The 20036-nt window shown below is 38.8% G+C and overlaps 1 protein-coding gene across 1 annotated transcript in view; it reads left to right on the forward strand.

Moving 5' to 3' along the window:
* LOC120899783 (neural-cadherin-like) overlaps nucleotides 1-20036 on the forward strand; it is a gene marked incomplete at its 5' end in the record, with an annotated part of 638244 nt that overhangs the window by 50899 nt on the left and 567309 nt on the right. The window contains one exon of the mRNA XM_040305999.1: nucleotides 2113-2256. Within this exon, the coding sequence (XP_040161933.1) occupies nucleotides 2113-2256 (144 nt within the window). The remainder of the gene's footprint in view (nucleotides 1-2112; nucleotides 2257-20036) is intronic.

Genomic DNA, 20036 nt, shown 5'->3' on the forward strand with positions numbered 1-20036 from the left:
TTGATATGTTCCTTTTTATATGATAATAATGTTTCAAAAATGTCCTTTATTACACATCATTCAAGGCCAAAATATCAACATTCTTATGAAATTCATGCCGTTTTTTTTGGTATAAATTAGGGCCGGTCTGGTGGTACAGTAGTCAACTCGTTCGACTTAAAAACGTGCCCGTCACGGGTTCAAGCCCTGAATAGACCGTGTCTCTATACGTAGGATTCAGTATCGTACTATGGAAACGATAAATTACTGAAAGCCATGTTGGTGAAGTAGTGAGTACAGACAGGCCTAGACCGAAAACGGTTGTTGTGACAAAGAAGAAGAATAAAAAAAAGGAAGTTCGTTCTCAATCGTTTGTTTTACTTTTATTTGAATACAAATAATAACCACTTTAAATCAGAATAGTTTTTAATGTATTAAGAAGATTAAAAACGATAAAATATATATTTAATTTAAATTTACTTAATATAAAAAGAATCCATCCTACTCTTCTTCTTTTTGGTGTAGTAGTCTACGAGGTCATGTCGATCTATATAGATTTTTGAGATTTATTTCGAAACACTCAGCCAGATAATTAGTTCTTGTTACGAGCGAACAGTCCATAAGAGCATCACGGGGCAGAATTATATTGATATGTTATGAATGATGAAAATATGTTTTAATTAACCAAATTTATTACCTTAGTTCATATTTTATTTTGTAAGACTGTAAACTCTAAAAAAATCAATCAATCCGTCTTAAAATAAAAAGTGTAAAAATCACTATCAAGTGGGCTACTTACTTTCATAATATAACAAAAAGATTACAAAACAGTTTGAAGTATACCAAAACATATATTTTATCTATATATTAATACCAAAACAATTATTGATTCCTCAAGATGTGTTTTATCCTTCTACACATGATCGCTTTTGTAGTATTTTTTGCGTAAAACTGACCTCAAGACGTTAAGAACATAACAATTCGGTAGCAAAAATTTAACAAACGGTGCTGGGGAAAATATTTTTACCTTTAAATTTAAAACTGCAGTAAGTTGCAAAAAAGCATGGTAAATAATTAATTTTAATAATTATTCAAATTAAAAAAATAAAACAAGATGTTACAAATTGAACCCGGATGGTGATGGTTTCTTACCGTCATGCTTTGCTTTATACTATTTTTTCACTTGATGGTATCGTGTGGCGTATATGGTAAGCGTACGAACGAACGTATGAATCGAAGTCAGAAATCATGCTAGTAGAAAATGGATTTTAAATTGCTTCCAATGGTGCTGGCGGCTGCACTTCTCGGCAAACAATGTCCATGAGGAGGGCAGCGGGAGGTCAAACACAACCTTGTGTGTCATGGTACCGTGGTGCTTCCGTGCGGCGATTGCAATTGCACCAAATCACAAGCTCAGTCGGAACGCGCGACGGTTCCATTCGCTCACGGTTCCATGTTTGGATTCCAGATTTGTTCAGGACGCCAACACACTCACACGCATGCAGACAAACATACATCCTTTTGGCTTTCTGCCTCTCCAAATCCAAGAGAAAATCTAAAATCGAGGTCTTATAATGAATTTCCTCGGAAAACCGAAGAGAGCCATTGGATTGGTTGGGAGGTGGGTGGGCTGGGTCGGTAAGGGTTCTGGTAACTAGTGAACAATGTATGTGGTTTTTTTCCATTTCTACTTTGAGCATTTTTTTCTGATGCATTTTCCCTTCTTTACCGGGGCTGATACGACATCTTTGTCTATCCACTTTTTATACGTTGTGTAACTTCGCATTGCAATTACCGTGGTTGAAGACCGTAATGGAAGCAGGAAAATCGAAATTTATCGTAACTGGTTCTCAATTAGTGGTCACTGATGCTCGGGAGCGTCCGGTCCATAGCCGGAAGAGTGAGTGACCTGTGCGACTACTGTTTAAATACTGGATGGAACACTACATCAGGAACAAAATTTAAACATTCTTTCCTTTTCTGTTTAGTTTGCTATTTTCTTGATAGGATCTCTTATTATAGCACTTTTCTGTGAAAATGCATCGGTACCTGTATTTTAGGCTCACAGTTAAAGTGCACCACTTTAAACAGCCAAATAAAAAGTACATTGTTTGTGTTTTGCTTTTCTTTCAGTTTCTAAATTCATCAAAACAGGGGTTGGTGACAAAAACGAATACCCACTCTATTTCGAGAAGGTTATCTATGAGGTGGACATCGACGAGAATGTGGAAATCAATCACAACTTTCTCAACGTCAGCGCAAAGACGTACGGTGAGGGTAAGTACTATCATACAACATACTGGATTGCTCAAAAAATGTCCTTATAAAAATAAAAAGCAATTTATTGTGCTGATTAAATAATATAAAAAAATCTAGAAATGTTCCTTAACCCAAACCTAGGCACTTTAAACCATTGGACTCATTTTCAAAACAATTGTATTTTATTCTTTATCTTTTTAAGATAAAGGCACGATCTTGAAAAGATATGGGAAAAATAACATAAAAATGTTATATCAAATATATACTTATTATTTCAGATAACCTTCTAACATAATTATTGACCCTGATAAGCGCATGTAAACAAGAAACCTTGAACATATACGAAGAGTCCTCAGTCTCAGTAAAAAGCATACCTCACTGTATCTCAAATACCGTTGGTTTTCTCGTACCCACACAAGACCGGCCTGTGCAAGAAGTCATGTTATTTTACACTTTGTTTGCACCTTTCTCCTCTTGAAACCGTTTTCCTGATTAGCCTCTAGCAGTAATGCATTCGTGTACGTCTGTTTTACATGCATGTTACTTTCCTCTGTTTGTGTGAATGTATGTGTAGGTATGTATGTGGATTTGTTTATTGATATGTGTGCGAAGGTAACCGTTTTCGTAAGTATAACTTTGTAAAAAGAAAACACATCTTTTCGTATGTGTTCGATCTTACGATTTCGGATAATCTTTTATTTCGTGTTTCGGTGTAACTTTTCTAGCGTTCGATATTTACCGGCGGTTGTGGCTTGTTCAGTTGCATAATTAGAAGAGAGTTTATTTCAAAAACTACACTTATACTTATAAACTAATCGCCCGAGCCGAAAGCTCAAAGCTCAACGAAGCAATCTTCGTGTTTCGATAAATACGATAAAATGACAGGGCTTCCGTGCCTGTGTCGCAACAGTATGTTTACTTTTTTCCCCACCAAAATGAACCTCACATTTCAGAGTCTGGACGCATTTTAAATGGTCGAAGCATAAAACCTTTTGGGTGAGTGGTGTTTCTTTCCAGATAAAAACGAACTTGAACGGGAAAACAAAGCAATTTGGAGAAGGAAGTGTTTGTACATCGTATTTGTTTTTGTGATGTTTCTAGTTGTGAACTTTATAATGAAGATAAACTTTACAAAAACCCTTCGATTTCATCTGAAACACATTTTATTATTTGAATGTTATTGACTTCAAATCAATTGTTTGTAAAAGCACAATAACATGTTTAGAAGGTTATTTTTCTCTCTCGGGTACTGTAACAAATTTAGGGAAAAAGCATTGGACCAACCATCATGACACCCGTTATCACCCCTTAAAGTTTATCATTACACTCTCGCTTCTTATCATACAAGCCAGCTAATTGAAAGCCTTGTCAATTAAAACATTTTCTATCTCACTAACATAAACCGTCGCCACTTGACCACTTGAAGTTTCTTGTTGAACCGTGAACAACAGACAGACCTTGTGTGGTTCACCTTATCCTTTCTGCATCGAACATCATCCGCAAATACGATACCCAATAGCTGAAAATCATACGCTCTCTACGTAATGCCAGACGCTTCCATGACATTTGAAGATTTTAAAGTGAAATATGCATCAAGTGTTTACATATTATGCTGGAAAAACAAAGGTTATCCGTTGACTTTTGAAAGAAAAAAGCCAAAAGACAGAAACTGTTCTCTGAAAAGCATTCCTTACACTACCACAGAAGAAGAAATGCAAATATTTATCTCAGAAGAAAAAAAAAAGCAATTTCCACTTCTTCCAAGAGGTACAGCATACGCTGAGACATCTTGCACGCAAACATCCTGCGAATCAGTTGCGTGGAACGTTTGCTGAGGAATCCTTTTTTGCTCTTTAAAATAACAGTTTCTGCTAGCGTAAAAGCAGGTAGCTTCAGCTTTAACGTTTCATTTTCGCTACGCATGAACTAGTTTTGAACAAGCGAATCGATTTTAAAAGTAGGCCACATGCTTACACCATTAATACTTTCCACCGACCACAAATGAAAACGAACGAGAAGGTTTTTTGTTCAGTTCAGTAAACAGAAATACTTATAAACATAAAGCAGACTAGAAAAGTAATTTAGCGAAATCTAATCGTCAGGGAATGCTGCTTGTAGGATAATGGCACAACTGCTACACGAAAAAACGCTTTTATTCGTTTGCGCTTGAATCAATTTATTTCGATTTCATTTGAATATCGGAGCAACTTTCCTACGCTGAGCTAACAAACTATCTCACGCCCGCAAGTATGACGAGAAATACGCTTCAACCGACTTTTTTCCTTTTGTATTTTATCCCTAGTAAGCAATAGAACGGGTAACAAGGAAACAAGATTCAATTTGATACCAAGAAGGCACCAGCTCTATCGCAGGCAAGTGCAACCACATAAAACTCGAACGCAACTGCCACCCAGCCAGCAATACAATTTCTTCCAATACCGGTTCGATTGCGTTTCCACCATCACCAAAACCTTCTGGTAATAACCGTAGTATTACTGCCTGCCTTTGCAAACACGAAACAAGAGTAAATCGATATATGAAATCAAGCTGGTGACACGATATTAAAGAAATGGTGCCGTTTTCACCAGCAAGAGTGGGGTGCTCGTTAAGATTAATATCAATTCTTTAAATTAATCCCTTTACGAAAGTCGCTCAAGGCCATGACCATGGTGTGCACGCAGGAGCAAACAAGCTGATTTTTCAATCAGTGTAGCTTTTCAATCCACTTCGCCGCTATTCCAGAACCAGTGGTTTAATGTGCCGCCGGCTTTCGGTTAAGCTTGGCTGATTTAACCAATTTGCTAGTGATTCGAATAAATACAAAGGAAATAACGAAAATGGATGCCAAGCATCGCTTCGTTTCTTCGGTGGTGGTTGTACAGAGCATTGGCACTCGTGCGTAAATTGGGAAAAGGGATGGGTTAAAATGGAATAACGTAGCACGAGCTGCTCACTGGTAATAAACAACATCCAGTACCAGTTCTCATTTCACGGCAACGTGAAATGGGTGTGACCGGTGAGAATTCCTGCCTGTATGGGCCACCCAAACATGTTGTCTAATCGCGCCGAGACAAGTAAGGCTCCGTTTTGATGTGTATAATTTGTGACGGGTGAATATCTTAATTTGTGAAGCGTTTTGACCTATAACTATTTTCTTTGTGTTGGAGCTCGCGTGCGTACATAGAACGTCGCAAATTAATGACCGTATAATTAACCAGATCTTATCTTAGCTTTACAACCTGTTAAACGATCTTGTCTTTTCAACCGTCAAACACGCTTAGCTGATTTGTTTGCGATGTAATAGCTTCTAGGAAGTGTGGAATCATTTTACTTTATGGGGTGGAAAGGTTGCAATGAAGGCAGCTGATCTTCCAACCGTTATTGATGCTAATGAAATAATTATTTCTTTGGTTATGCTGAAGATTTTTGTATCGCTAAATGCAATCTATTTGAAGCCCTTTGGATTTGACGTATTCAATGATTAATTATTTCGGTGACCTTCTCGTGTTGATGAAACTATCCTCCGATTGAAGGTCACAATGCTTTTGATTGATTTTGAATAATTTTATTTTATTTTCAACAGTTGCTCTAAAAGAAATTTTTCTTGTTTGAAAAATGTTCAAAGTAGGAGATCTTTACTCAAAATTAATGTATCTGTTGTGTCTTGAGCAAATTTATAAAACTAATAATAAAAAAAATTTGCCTTAGAGAATGCAGATCGAATAATTGTATGAAAATATGGCAGTTACAATAATTTAATTTTAAATAAAACAAAATACGAATAAATAAATTCTAGAAACAAAACAAAAAAGTGGATCTAAAACATGCATTTATGAAATCCGAGTTAAGACAACACGAAAACAACTAAAAACAAAATTGAAATGCCTTTTCACCTGCCTTAGCAAATATTATCCTGAGGGAAAAATTTATGATTACTTTACCTTCGTTCGCATTCCCAAAATTGCACGTAAATTATTCGTCACATTTTGACGCGCAGTTATAACTAAATTTATCTGCACAAAGGTTAACAACAAGGCTTCTTTCATTTTCGCGTGACGGCAAATTAATATCATCTATACACTCATCTCGAGTGGTAGTCAGCTACACATCCTCACAAATTAAGTGCACTATTCTACAAGCGCGCTTCTTCGGAGTGGATCGGAATAAAATTACTCCGGCAAATTTAGTTTTCCATACCAACACATACACTAATACCTACATCCACACACACGCTCTAGCACTGTATGATCAGTTTTGCTCAAAATACCCTTGCCTTTAAGGCACAGTACAGAAACCGGAGTGCTCACGCTAAACCCATCCAATCAACTTCCAACAAGGCAAATCAGTACCTGGAGAAGCGGACATGTATATGTGCAAAGCATCAGCAAAAGTAAACCTGGCATGTGGATAATTTTAGCACACTACAAGCTTCCAAGATGCCAGAAGTTTTCATTGCCGAACGCAAAAGGCAGACTTGAAGATGCTATGCGCGTATACACGCAGTTCTGGTCGTTAATTCACAGTCCGTTCTGCAGCGCTTTGCAAAGCAAAGGGAGATAATGTAAACAAACTTGAGTAGAGGGACAAGGATGTACAAAGCATGTTCAGTTCGCAAGGAAGAACACACTCAGTTCACAGCACATTAATACGCAGGGTGTATTAATTATGTACCAGTATTGTAGTGGTATGTTTCAGATTGTTCCAAGCATTCGAATTGAAAGTAAAGCAAACACCCTCACAATCTATGCCCAAATTGGCTGTAGCAATATTTTAGAGCGAAAGAAGCTCAAAAAGTTGCTGTAGTACAGCTGCAGAGCATTTTCTTAAGCTCCCCTCTGTAAATATCCAATTTTCTTATTTGCACACTTCAATTCTGAGAAGATGCTCACGCTAAGAAGTAAAGCTTGGGAAAATGGTAACTAAAGAATTAAGTATCAGCTTAAATAAAAAGGATGACATTGATAAAACACTGAAGTCCAATGATGGTACTCTTGGCTGTAATTTCAGTTTTGTGCATATATAGCCGTTTAGTTCAAGGGGTAGCGTCACCGGCTTTTGAATAGCTGGAAACTGAATGCGTTGGTGCTTGCTTCCGATAAAACGAGTCTCACGGTACGTGTAGCAAACATCTCCGCTCATGCGGAAGATGGACGCATATTTTAATTAAACTGAATGTAATAACTTCCCTCGTCATAGTCGTTATCCTGCACTGGAGAAAGCTTTCCTGCAACCTTACATCATAATTAGTTTGCTACATTCCCTCATCTTTACTGCCACCGTCATATTTCATTTGATCAGTGAACCTGTTTGCAATCGTGTACTTTGAATTGCATTTTCAGCTGATTTAAGGAATCTGCAAGTACACCACCTCAGAGCATGTTTGTGTGTGTACAGGCATACACACATCGAGTGCTGCCGCAAATATCCTCGATCGTGTTCTGCTCGTTAACTGCAAACCCATCCACCGTTAAGAAATCAAACAAATCATTTCCGAGAGTAATGTCGAGTCTTGATGTTTTGAAATGGTTGGGGCAAAGGTTCAAAGCAAAACTGAAAGGCGTTTGGATAGACGTATACCAAATATTTCGACTCTACCCTATCTCTTGCGTTGCTTCTTGCCCGTCCCGGGTTGGGTACCTGTAATTTCATTTTGATCTTTATTACACCTCGGAACATCATAAAACCGGTGTTTCGGTTTGGTGTTCTAAAAACCGTGGGTTATATTCAAAATGGATCAGGCTGCTCAGCATCGTACCTACCCTATAATCGTCACATCCACTTACGCTATAACATCTTGTCATCAAAAGTTGTGCATTTGGCTGTTATTAGAGTAGTTGTACCAGTTCTTGTACCACTTGTAATCTTTGGAAGTTCGTTGCAGAATCCTGCTTCCTACCAGTGCCGGTTGCGCAAGAATTGTCCACGTAGTACACTGGAACTCGGTTCCGAATTAAGAAACCGGTTGCCTCGCTACAACTTCCGCTTCGAGCACACGAACACGCTTATGGTTTTCATGGTCAAGAATGGCCTCCGCTTGATTCGGGGATTCAAATTTTCCAAGCACCAAACACTCGCACTCATGCCAACTGGTACCACTTTGGATGATGCCATGAACGAATCGAAGGAAATTACTTTCTTGTCCTAGGCAAAATCTCAGCTCGGCTTAGTAAACTAAACGTTATAGTCTCAAGTGGTACGTTGCGGCGTTCATTCGGGTCTGCTCGTCTTCAGGTGAAGAAATCGAAACAGACAATAACTTCATAACCATCTTCGGAAGCAGACGTTGCATGACTTGGGTAAGCGTCTGTCTGCCATATTTCTGAGCGGGTCCGTTTTTGAACTGCGAAATGTTTATGATTACGAAACCTGTATGAACTCCCTCAGAGCTATGCGAATCCATTTCCGAAAGGAGGCAAAAGGATGATGGCCCCTGGAGCGGACAAGGCTTCAACTTCCACTCGAAACGAAACAGACGATGTGACGATGGAATTACTAGTGCCCGTCGGGTACTGAAAACCCTGATTTTGCTTCCGTTCCCAAGCGGCATTTCTTTCGCTACCACGTTTGTACAAACCAGTTAAAACTGGGCACGGGTAGAAGAGGAACCTGATGGTAGAGGTATGCATGGTATTAATTAAAAGCAAATGGCGGGTAACAGTTACAGGAGTTAAACACATACACACACCTACACGCACCCCTTGCAAGAGTTCACATATATAAATTCTTGGAATGAAAAGCTTGTCGATGAACACGTGGTACGAAAAAACGAGCAAATATCTATCGGCATGTCATCGTAAATCTTTCCTTGCCTTAAATGAGTTGTTCAATCAGTTGTTTTTAGGGTACGTATGCTGATGAATTGAGTGCCTTCAAGAATAACACAAAATGTTCGTTTTCATCTACAAAAATGTAAGTTTTATATTCTAACCAATAGCAATTAACTATGTATAGCAAGTAACAAAGTAACACCACGTAGCAATAGTATTAACAATAGCGTGGCCGGCATGCCATTTGGGCAGTATGTATGTATTTTACAAAATTTAATTACACACAATGTAAACGACGTCTGTAAAGATAAAGTGCTAACGATATCACTTTTTTATCACACACAAGCACATATTCACTCTCCTTCCTATTCTCATCATATCGCGGAAAGCAAGATTCTCAGTGACACGGTTTCCTTATTCATCAGCTTTTATGTGCTCTTTTCCGCTTACCTACCTACCTGAGTTGATATGCTAATCAGGAAAACTAAAGCTAGTGCAAACACATACAGTTCCTTGGTAACACAGTTTTCTCTCAACAGAAAGCGTATAATAGACAAATAAGACAAGAATACCTTCACACAAACTTAGCTAGTGATGAAAACGCCAATGACACATCATTGGGGCATTTCTACCATCGCTCGTTTGGTCCCCATCACTCCACCGATTCTTTATGAACGCGTCCATTGTTCTTCGTTGGCATAGTTCGTTTTAGATTCTGTTACACATGCGTGGCAAGTTTGAGAGATTGAGGGAAGAAAAGTGCCGTTCACCCAATGGTAATTAGAAAACTGATTTAAAATGTTAATTACTTCATTAACTATTAATTTGTACGTAGAATTAATTAAAATCATATGCTGAGAGAACGTGAAAATGAATAAAAAACACTTTCTCACAAGCACATCTATTCATGGTTGAGCTTACAACTGATTTAGCAAGGGTGCTGCTACTTTCAATCGAGCATTTATGTGCCTTTTAGAATAAGTGATTGCGGTTGGCGTATGATGGTGCGCAATTTTACGAGATTCCATGTCAAACTTTCTTGTATTTAAGAAGTACCGCTTGCTTCAGCATGGTTCGTTGTCAGTGTTTCCAAAAGGAATGCTAATTGGTTTCTATTCAGTAAATTCGAAAGGAAACAGCATTGACCAGCTGCTGCATAATTCGTTCAAGTGTTGTCGATGTTCAAAATATCAAAGTATTTTATTCAAAGTATATCCTTTCAAACAACAACTGAAAACAACAACGAACCCAACTGAAACGCAACAGCAGATGAACTGCCGTCGGCCGTTGGAAATCCATCCTTCTGCCTTCTTTTTTCACAGCAACACAACCGGCTAGCTCCACCGGATCGGACAAGAATGGCTAAATTGAGATTACAGTCGTTGCCGCAAAATTTTGACTTCAACTCATCTATTTTTGTCTCGAAGGCATCAATTTTTGACAGAGTGTCACGATTTTTGCCACGAAGGCATACATTTTTGACAGTGCGCATCAATTTTTGCATCGAAGGCATCAATTTTTGACAGAGTGTCACGATTTTTGCCACGAAGGCATACATTTTTGACAGTGCGCATCAATTTTTGCATCGAAGGCATCAATTTTTGACTGTGAGTCAATCGCTTTATTTACAAAATTTTAAGTAATTTCTGAAATTGTGTGTTTTGAAATGATTGAAATTAAGTTAAGTAGTGAAAAATATTATTGATATCATTCAACATAAAACAGATATTTTGCCAATTTTGGAAATTTTAATGGAGTGAGACAATTGGCCTTTATTTTCTGCTGTAAACAAAAGCTTTAGAATTTCTCAATTTCATCATTTTTTCTGAAGAAACAATCAATTTACACAGTTTTTGTATTTTTATGAGATGTAAAATCTGCTTAAATACCTTGTTAAATTGTCACGATTCCTACAGAAGTCAAAAATTGATGACTTACAGACAAAAATAGGTGCGTTAGAGGCAAAAAAATGATGCGCACTGTCAAAGATTGATGCCTTAGAGCCAAAATTATGTTGCAACGACTGTATAAATCAACAGCCGTCGCCAAAATAACTCCTAGCCCGTTCGATGACGATGACGAAAACGATGGTTTAGTTTAATTATTTTGATAACGATTTTCCGTTGCTGCAAATCGAATTTCCTTCGAAAAACAGAAATGAGTGGAGTGACAAAAATAAAACGTGAAGGAAATACACAGATACACAGACCCGGGGACGAAAGGACACCAGGAATTAAGGGTAAACTTTTGAGTGACTCTTGATATGGAAACTGTCGTGCGATATGCATGGCGTGATCGTTTCTTTATGGTCAAGATTGGCGTCCCTTTGCTTCAGATACGAAACATTCGAGCTGAAATTGGTTGAGCGTAAGAATTGGATTACGAGGAAAGATTATGCAACTAAGCAATTTAATACATAGCTTAATGTTATCAAATATTTACCTTTCAATATTCATTTGTTGATTGATTTAAAATCAATTGCAATCGATGACAAAGAAAAAAATGATTATAATTTTAATACAACTTCATTCCGAAAGATAAAATTAGGAGTGAAGCCAAAAACATTTTTTATAGTTTCTAATGACGCTCAAGTACAAAATTAAATGACTTAGGTAAATTGCGAGAATGTTCTATCAGTTATATCATACGCAACAATTAACAATAAATTTCTCGTAACAATGATTTTTGAAATAGTTCAAAATAAATCAATTCACCTCGGGTCGCGATCCTCACTGCCGATGTCACCCGCTGACAACCCCGCTGTCATACGGTGAGCTCACAGGATGAGGTAGCGGTCTGTACACAACAATAAATTAAAGTGATCCGTTATAACCACTTTCAACGCTTCTTACGCTTATGCTTTATGCTGCTGTTGCTTACGTCATATCGACCCTGCGAGGCGTTTGTTTAACGCTTCAGCACAGGTTTTAACCTCAGGCAGCTTTGTATTTAACCTCAATCCTTGCCATCATCATACATCAGACGCTTGTGGGCGACTGCTGGCAGAGTTTGATGCCGTATTGCAAACCGTTGCAAAATCGGTTGCCATTAATTAAGTAATAATGACGGCGTATTATAATCATTTAATTAAATATCCCCACCTGGCAATGTAACCGCGCACCGAATCCACAGGCGAGTAGAACAGAAACATGTTCCGCGTCTATTTCAAGAGAAGCAGAACCGATAACCATGCTTCATTATGTTTCGGGTGTGGAAGAGAACGAGCCTCACAAATTGTTCGTCGATTAATTCTGATTCAGATGGCATAATATATTTTATTTACATTGGCATTTATGCTCATCACCAACATAGGGCAGAAAATGCAACGGAGCATGGGCGTGCAAAGCAATGGTACGTCCTGCTGCGACACTAAAACAGAAGAGAACCACACCAAGACGAAGGCGGTGCGCATTAATAACGCTTCTATCCGCCATTGCTGCTTCAACTGCTCGGACCAGCGCCTAGGCACAGGGTGTCGTGATTTTTGTAGAAACAAATCTTTCAGCACTAAGCGTCTATCCACCCCAGGGTTCTTTCTCCAGCCAAGCTTAAGCTCACGCCTCACGCTAATGAGTTCTCCGTGCTAAAAAGTGGCGGCAGAAAATTGCAGCGTAACACAAGCAATCAAGGTTGAATATTTTACTACCTCCTTGCGTCAACCAGGGTGGCGACTGCAGACCAAAGACGTTCGGTGGGAACAGTAGACACACAGCAGCAAACATTTGCCACCTTTACTTCATGTTGCGGTTATTACTGGGAGGTTTACTTAAACCGTAAACGATTCAATTCCTTATGGTGTTGCTTTTCATAATTGCTCAATTAGGCTGTACATTTTACTGTACTCCATGAATGTTTGTGGTTAGGTAAAGTTGGGAAGTAGTTTAGTCCATTCAGACAGGCAGTTGCATCCTTCCCAGGAAGTAACAGCCAACATAATAAACGAATTAGTAAAACTGTACCAAATAGCCACAGTAGAAGCAAGATGAGGCAAGCACGGAAAATGAAATGAGTACTGTACTCCTCAAGAAACACGTCATTTGAGTGGAATTCAATTGCGCAGACACTCACTTAATTATAAAGAAAGGATTTTAGAGCTTTTACCTGATAAAAGTTTACAAGGAGGAGGATATTTTTTTTTATTTACGATTGTGTTGTGCATGATGTTATCAATCTTCTTCACCTCATTTTTCAGTTCCCTTTTTAAACTTATGTTTCCATTTAAAAAAAAAAATATATCCATTATATTGCTGGGATAGTATGTTTTTAGCGAATGCTGTTCAATGTCTGAATAAAATGTCATTTCTTTTTGATATTCAGCTAATATCGTTTGAATAAAAACACGACGTGTTTTAGAAGGTTCTTAAAGCTCCAAAGTAGTTCCGGATTTACACGGAGTGGAGCCCGTATCATATTTCGATTGGTATATTATAATTCGATCACTTACTCAACACATGAAAACTGATTGACTGTTCAGCTTCCAAGCTCGATGTTTATCATTAAGTACATCCAGTTGCACAGCTCGTACATATGCCTCAAAGTCTCATGGAGTAGTCGTCTCAAAACACGTAAAAAATGAGCAATTTGAACCTTTTTGAACAAAAAATATACAGATAATTGGAAACAAAGATAGAGGTCTTTGTTGAGATTGCCTTGTTTTTTGGTATGTGTTTTTTGATTGTCTGTTTGTCTGTGCCGAGCTAAAATCTACAAGATGTATTTCAATAGAAACATAACATTAGAAAATTACTTTTTGAACTGCCGGTGAAAAGTGTATGCCTACTAATATGTGTGTATTTTGGTGTACGTATGTATAACATCCAGGAATAATTTAAGTCTTGTGGTTGTGAAACGCCGTATACACACACGCACTATGAAGAAGTTTTGATTGGGCTTTGAGAAAAAAAATACTTTGGAAACATTTTTCAAGTTGAATCAGAAGCCGAAAAGACCAAGTAAAATCCCGGTAAATGTGCTTTATATCTTGGTGAGTTATCTGCAATAGATGACACCCGCTTGTCTAGATTGTGGTTTCCGCGCTCAAAATAGCTTATTACTGTTTCCAGCCCCGCGCAAGAAAGCCAATTTTTCACCACTCATGTACCGCAGCATTCCATCTCATGTGATCTATATTTTCTGCAAGATGTGCCGCTGCTCGAGAATCTTCCAGCAAAATCAATTATTTTCCACTTGTTCATATTACTTTATCCATTCGCTTATTTTCCAGAAAAGCTTTTCCCTCACATGTCCCCAACGCCAAGTTATTTCCCCTTCAGGCGGGAAACTATTAGCTGTAAGTGCATTCCAGTCGCCTCTCTCCTTTTTCCCATTATCTCGCTCTCTTGCTGTATCGGTAGGCACTGCTGCTGATAAAACTTTATCAACGGATGTAATAAAAATTCCTATGCTATTTCGCTGAGCGCTAAACGGACATGTTCTGGAAGATTTTTCTTCCCTACGATGCTCGTTTAAGCTGGAAGCTCTTCTCTTTAGAGAGTTTTTCCGTTTCTTTTCCGTCTGTGTTTCTGTGTGAGTAACGCTTCTCGTAGCCATTGGTATGTCTGTTGCTTAGTCTGGTGAAAATAGCGCCACAAATATATTTCCTGAGAGTGCGAATGCATCGTTTCTGTTTTTATTTTTTTCCTATCCTTGTTTATTTGTCTCCAAAACCGAAACGCTTCTACAATACAGGGTGATATTTTTTGTCCCTGGGTTAAGATTTTATCACCTCCAAAAGTCCAAAAGCGACTGAGACGTCATCCCCAAAAACAGCCTCCAATCCCTAGCCGGGAGAGCTAACGTCTGTTATCCGCACCAAAAATGCTTGCATGCGTACATCCTGTGTCGGTTTATGGTGTTGGTTGATGTGAAAGTTTGACGGGAAACATATTTCATCGCATACAATTGGCGTATTAAGGCAAGCTTTAAATGTATGTGTGTGTGCACGGAACGAAAACCCATTCACGATTATTTATTGCACTCCCGGGAGAGAGCTGCGAACGAATCGAGTAGCACAAGACGAGGCGCGGGTGAGCGCCGGGATCTTGGTACCGAACTGATTTGAAGCGACCACTGCACGTTGTGTATATATTGTTCAGCACTTTTTCACATCCTTCACACTATCATACTTTTGAACGTTGGAAAACAAATTTACTTTCTAGCAAATTTTGGTTTCGCATTTTAGATCGAACGTGGTGCAATGACACAAAACGCATGTCGCTACAGCCAAACGCCGAAAGCTCATTGCCTTCCCATGATCGGTCCTGCGAGGGCACTTGGACGTCAAGCTAATGTCTGATGATGTTTGCGATAATTTAGATTAAAAAAAAAAAAAACCTCAAGAGCAAGATTTTCCAACCGGTATCCGCCTTCCCATCGCTCTTTGCAATGCGTAGAGTACCGGGGACGGTGGCAATGTGTAAACTTCCAAACAAGATTAACTGCCCACGAAATAGGAGATAATTTGTGTGAAAGATTGAGCGCTTAGTTGAAGCTCAATTTTCAGCTCCCTCCAATCCACAATACAGGAAGGATACCAAAACTTGTTCAGCACTGTTAATTATTAATAGACCATTAGTCAAGCGAAAGAATTTATTTATCCCAAAGCGCAATGGATAACACATTTATGAGCACTACTTGTTGTTACGCCTGGTAACAATTTGGTGAGTAGCTGGATAGACTTTCTTAGAACTGGCTTGTTTGTATATAATATGTATTTGCTCAGTTTAAAAATTAGTCTGTTCTTTCTGCCTTATATTTTGCTACTAACCGCGTTTCGCGATGGCGCCCTGTTCGTCCATCAGCTGTGCTACTTGACCCTATTTGACCTGTTTAGCGACCGCTGCCGAATTTTGTCCTAATTGGTCCTACTTTTGATCATATATCTGTCTCGTATTTGGGAATATCTTTTGTCCTTATCTAACAGGTGCCGCCATCTGGTGTTTATAGTTCTAACTATTCGAGCTATCCTATACAGCTTGATGTTTTGTAAACATTCGCCTGTCAAAATGCACGAGGTCGTTATCGTGCCAACACTACTATTAATAAGCATTTATGAGTTTATCGATCGTGCATGAAAATTGAAAAATATCTCACGCAAATGCATGTAAGGATGTTTCCGTAAATGGAAAAAGCTTGCGAAAAAGATAAAAATCATATATCGGAGTGCCCACTTTTACGTAATTCACGGTAGTTTTAATTTACATACTAATGTTTGCATTGTTCAACTTTCGTCGTACCTTTTTTTTGGTTAAAAATTTGCTTTTGCTTTGCTTTTCCATTTTCAAGGGAAAGAATTTCAAATGCTAACTACTTCATGGGAAAAGTTTCAGACAGTCAGTTTTGGCGAAAAGCAACCAAAACGTCGCTCATCTGCTGCTACGGAAACAAATCAACAAATCGCGCACCATTCTTCTAGAAAGCGTTCCGAGAATTCTATTTTGTTAATGTTTTTGTCTGGAAAGCTATCTTTCGTTTAAATTCGCATAAACATGAAAAAAGAGGAACACGCAAAAAATGCTCAAATTATATCCAAGTACCCTTACAAAGAGCATGTGTTTCAATTGAATTTTAATTTTCCAGCCTCAGCGGTGATTCCAAAGTCACAAAAAAAACAATCTTCCTAAGGCCAACGCAAAGCTTGTGACAGCTGTTTTGTAGCAAATATTGTATCGCACCACCCAATACGACCATTCCCGTACGGCTTCAGGAGCATGACATTATACGCCGTGGGACGGTATACACGCTAGGCAAGAACCGGTTTTGTTTTGGTGCTATGTCTTATCAGGGCGATTCTTCGCCTTTTAGTCCTTTTAAACAGGCCCCTCTACCCCAAGTGCGGCAAAATTTTGAGTGAACAAAAATGTGCACACAAAACAGGAGGCCAAAACGACTCAAAAAATCATCATCGAACGACCAGAAAATATTACTTCATTTGATTTTGTCTTTTACCGTGTGCACTCACCCAGATCCAGTCTCGCCAATAGCCGGATTCAAATGTATTTCTTTTATCTGGGTTTTTGGTTCTGGTTTTGGTTAAGTTAAACAAATGAATCAGAAAGTCTGTGGATGAAGCTACTTGCAGTTTTTTTTTATACTAAATAAAACATAAGCTACCGAGAAGAGATTTTTCTTTCAGAATACAAATGAACTCAACATGTTTACCACGAAGGTTAATATCAATCCGTAAGCTAATTTATTTTCCTTCATTAACCAGTTTTGGAACCAGTTATTGTCCGCACGAAAAGCCAACGATTGTTTCGGACAACTTCCTGACTGGGTGGCAGATCGAGTGTTTTACCGCTCCGGACGCACCGCAGCTATAACGACAAAGAAAATTGACGTTCACTTTATTCTGCTAAACGACTGCACAGACCACCGCCCAGAACGTTATCAGCACCGGTGGTAGATGTAGCACACAGTAGGTTCGTGAATCGCGGCTTCCCCTTTCCATAAATTAACAACCCTCGTTGCTAATCCTTCCTGATGACGACGTAATCAATTAACGGAGCAATCTCTCGGCTGTGCTTCTGCGGGACCTGAAGCGTAAACACGAGCTCTTTTGTGTGATTTCTACTTTTTGCTTAATAGTTTTCAACGGTCCAAGCATTCACTCGTTGCATAGTAAAAGAGTCCAGGGTGCTTGTTTTTTGTTCCAACTAGCAGCGATTTTCATTCAATCAAGCTCGATATATTCCACGAAATGGTCGCTATCCTGGTCAGAATTTAAGGAACGAAAGTGCCACAACGGAAATGGATCGTTCGTTGAGTTGTGATACGAAGCAGACGGACGCGCTATTCATACGCGCGTAATGTCGTTATCACACCACAATGGACGACCATGAAACCGTCCATTTCAGGTGGCTATCAAATGAGATGTTCTTTTCGCTGAAAACTCTTACACGCTTCAATTTATTAAAAGTAGAAAACACGAATGCAGTACTTTTTTGAATTGATACAAGCACAACTCGATTGTATAGGTATATTAAATTCCTTGTTAAATATTCCTTCGCCTACATTATTTAATTCCTTTCCGTTCTTCAAAATGTAACGCAAAGGATTTTATTAACTCTCTGCATATGTGAATCTCTATCGAAAATCAAATACCTATCGAATATCAAACGAAAATTCAAATGACACCAAACGCCTTGTAGATGCCTTGACTGTCGTTTCTGACAACGCGCGCGACGAATGGTAACCTTGTCAATCGTGAGCGTAACCCACAACTTGCTTCCAATATGTACCAACATCGTGTTCATTGTCTCAAAGCATGACAAAGAAAAAAAAAACTGGGGAGGGGCCTTATGAGAAGAAACGATGGTTCGAGATCGCATGATACCGTGCCAAGTCACCGGGCAATGTATTTAATCTTTTCCGCTCCCTCCGCCCCAAAAAGGACAATAACCATTTATTATTGATCTCAGCACGTCTAATATTGCTGTTTACTGTCAACGACTGCTAACGAGACCGTTTGGTGGGCTGCGGTAGCAAACCGAAAACACCTACTATTTGTCCCAACGCATGATTGCAGCGGGTGGAGAGGGAAAAGAAAAATGAATTTTTCAGATGGATGACTGAAAGTATCTAGTATGATAAAGGAGGCTTATCGCTTTAGGGCTTGAGCTCTCCGGATTCCGGTGTCCAATTTTGTTGCCACATCGAAACCAAGACAAAAGACGATGAAGTATGGGGAAATATTACTCAGCGAAGTTTTGATGTGGAAGACAGATATACTAAAGCATTGCAGGAAATACAGACACACAGTGAAGAAAAAAATTAAAAAGTAAAGAGGGAGAGGCAAAGTAAAAACAAAAAAAAATGCAACCACAACGTCACTTTTGCGGGTATGGTTTCCATTTCCTGATATGCCTACAGCCTTCGGAAAGTGAAAAAAGAAATTGTGCTCTGATTTATTACTGCACGTATCGAATAACGCTGAAAATAATCAACTGGATGAAAGCAATCGTGTAAGTGAAACGTTGAAACCAACGAGCCATATTTCCTGTTTACATTTCCTGCAAACGCTATATTCAACATTACTCCCCGGCACGGAAGACACGCACGAACATATATCCATTTGTTTCCTCTGCTGGGCCATGTTCTGTGAAAGGACGTTTAGAGGGAGCATCATTATTAACGATAGTGACCGGAAACAGATTTCAAGCTGACCAGAACGAGCGATTAGGCTGCGGCAATTGACTTTAAGTCACTTTCGCCTCGTGAAAGCTTTTCTTTATTCCAGCTTTCGATCCATAGGGAGGGCGTGATCAGTTAAGCTACACATATTGTCGTCGGGAATTAATTATCAACCACAATCGCTCGGCTAGCGTCCGAGTGTATGTGTTTCGATGCCGGAACTTATCGTACAATCCGTCAATCAGGCGATGTTAACGATTTTCCGACGTGTCATGCATGTTGTCCTCTCAGTATTATTAATGGTTCATTAGAACAATGATCTATCCAATGGCTCAATTTGGCTCGAATTACGGTTTTCTACGCCAGGAATAGTTGAAACATACCCAGGAAACTCTAGAACTCAGGAATATATCAAATGAAATCTTTCAAATGCAAATTTAAATCCAGGCAAACAAAATTCGCTTAAAGTATTAAACTGTATTCAACAAAAAGAATGCTTGTCCTTGAATTTCAGACTTCAGTACACAACAATATGTGGGAACAAAGAAATTACCTTAGCTACCTCATGATTGAATTCACGACGTTCCTTAAATGCTGCACAATTCTGCATCCCATCGTACAAGCCGTATCCATTGGCCGAAGGTTCAACTTAAACACTTCAATTAAGTTTTTGCCTTTTTTGCGATATCAGAACAGCTTCCTGGCGCACAGAAATCATACAATCAATCTCAGGTCAACGTGTCCTTTTTTCCTTCTTCAACAACGATGTTCTGTTTACAGCTTCAGGGGAGTGATAAGTTTAGCTAGAATTTTAATTTCATATATATATATATATATATATATATAATGATGCTCCCTCTAAACGTCCTTTCACAGAACATGGCCCAGCAGAGGAAACAA

Source organism: Anopheles arabiensis, chromosome 3 (assembly GCF_016920715.1).
Source record: "Anopheles arabiensis isolate DONGOLA chromosome 3, AaraD3, whole genome shotgun sequence".
In the NCBI taxonomy this organism is placed as follows: domain Eukaryota; kingdom Metazoa; phylum Arthropoda; class Insecta; order Diptera; family Culicidae; genus Anopheles; species Anopheles arabiensis.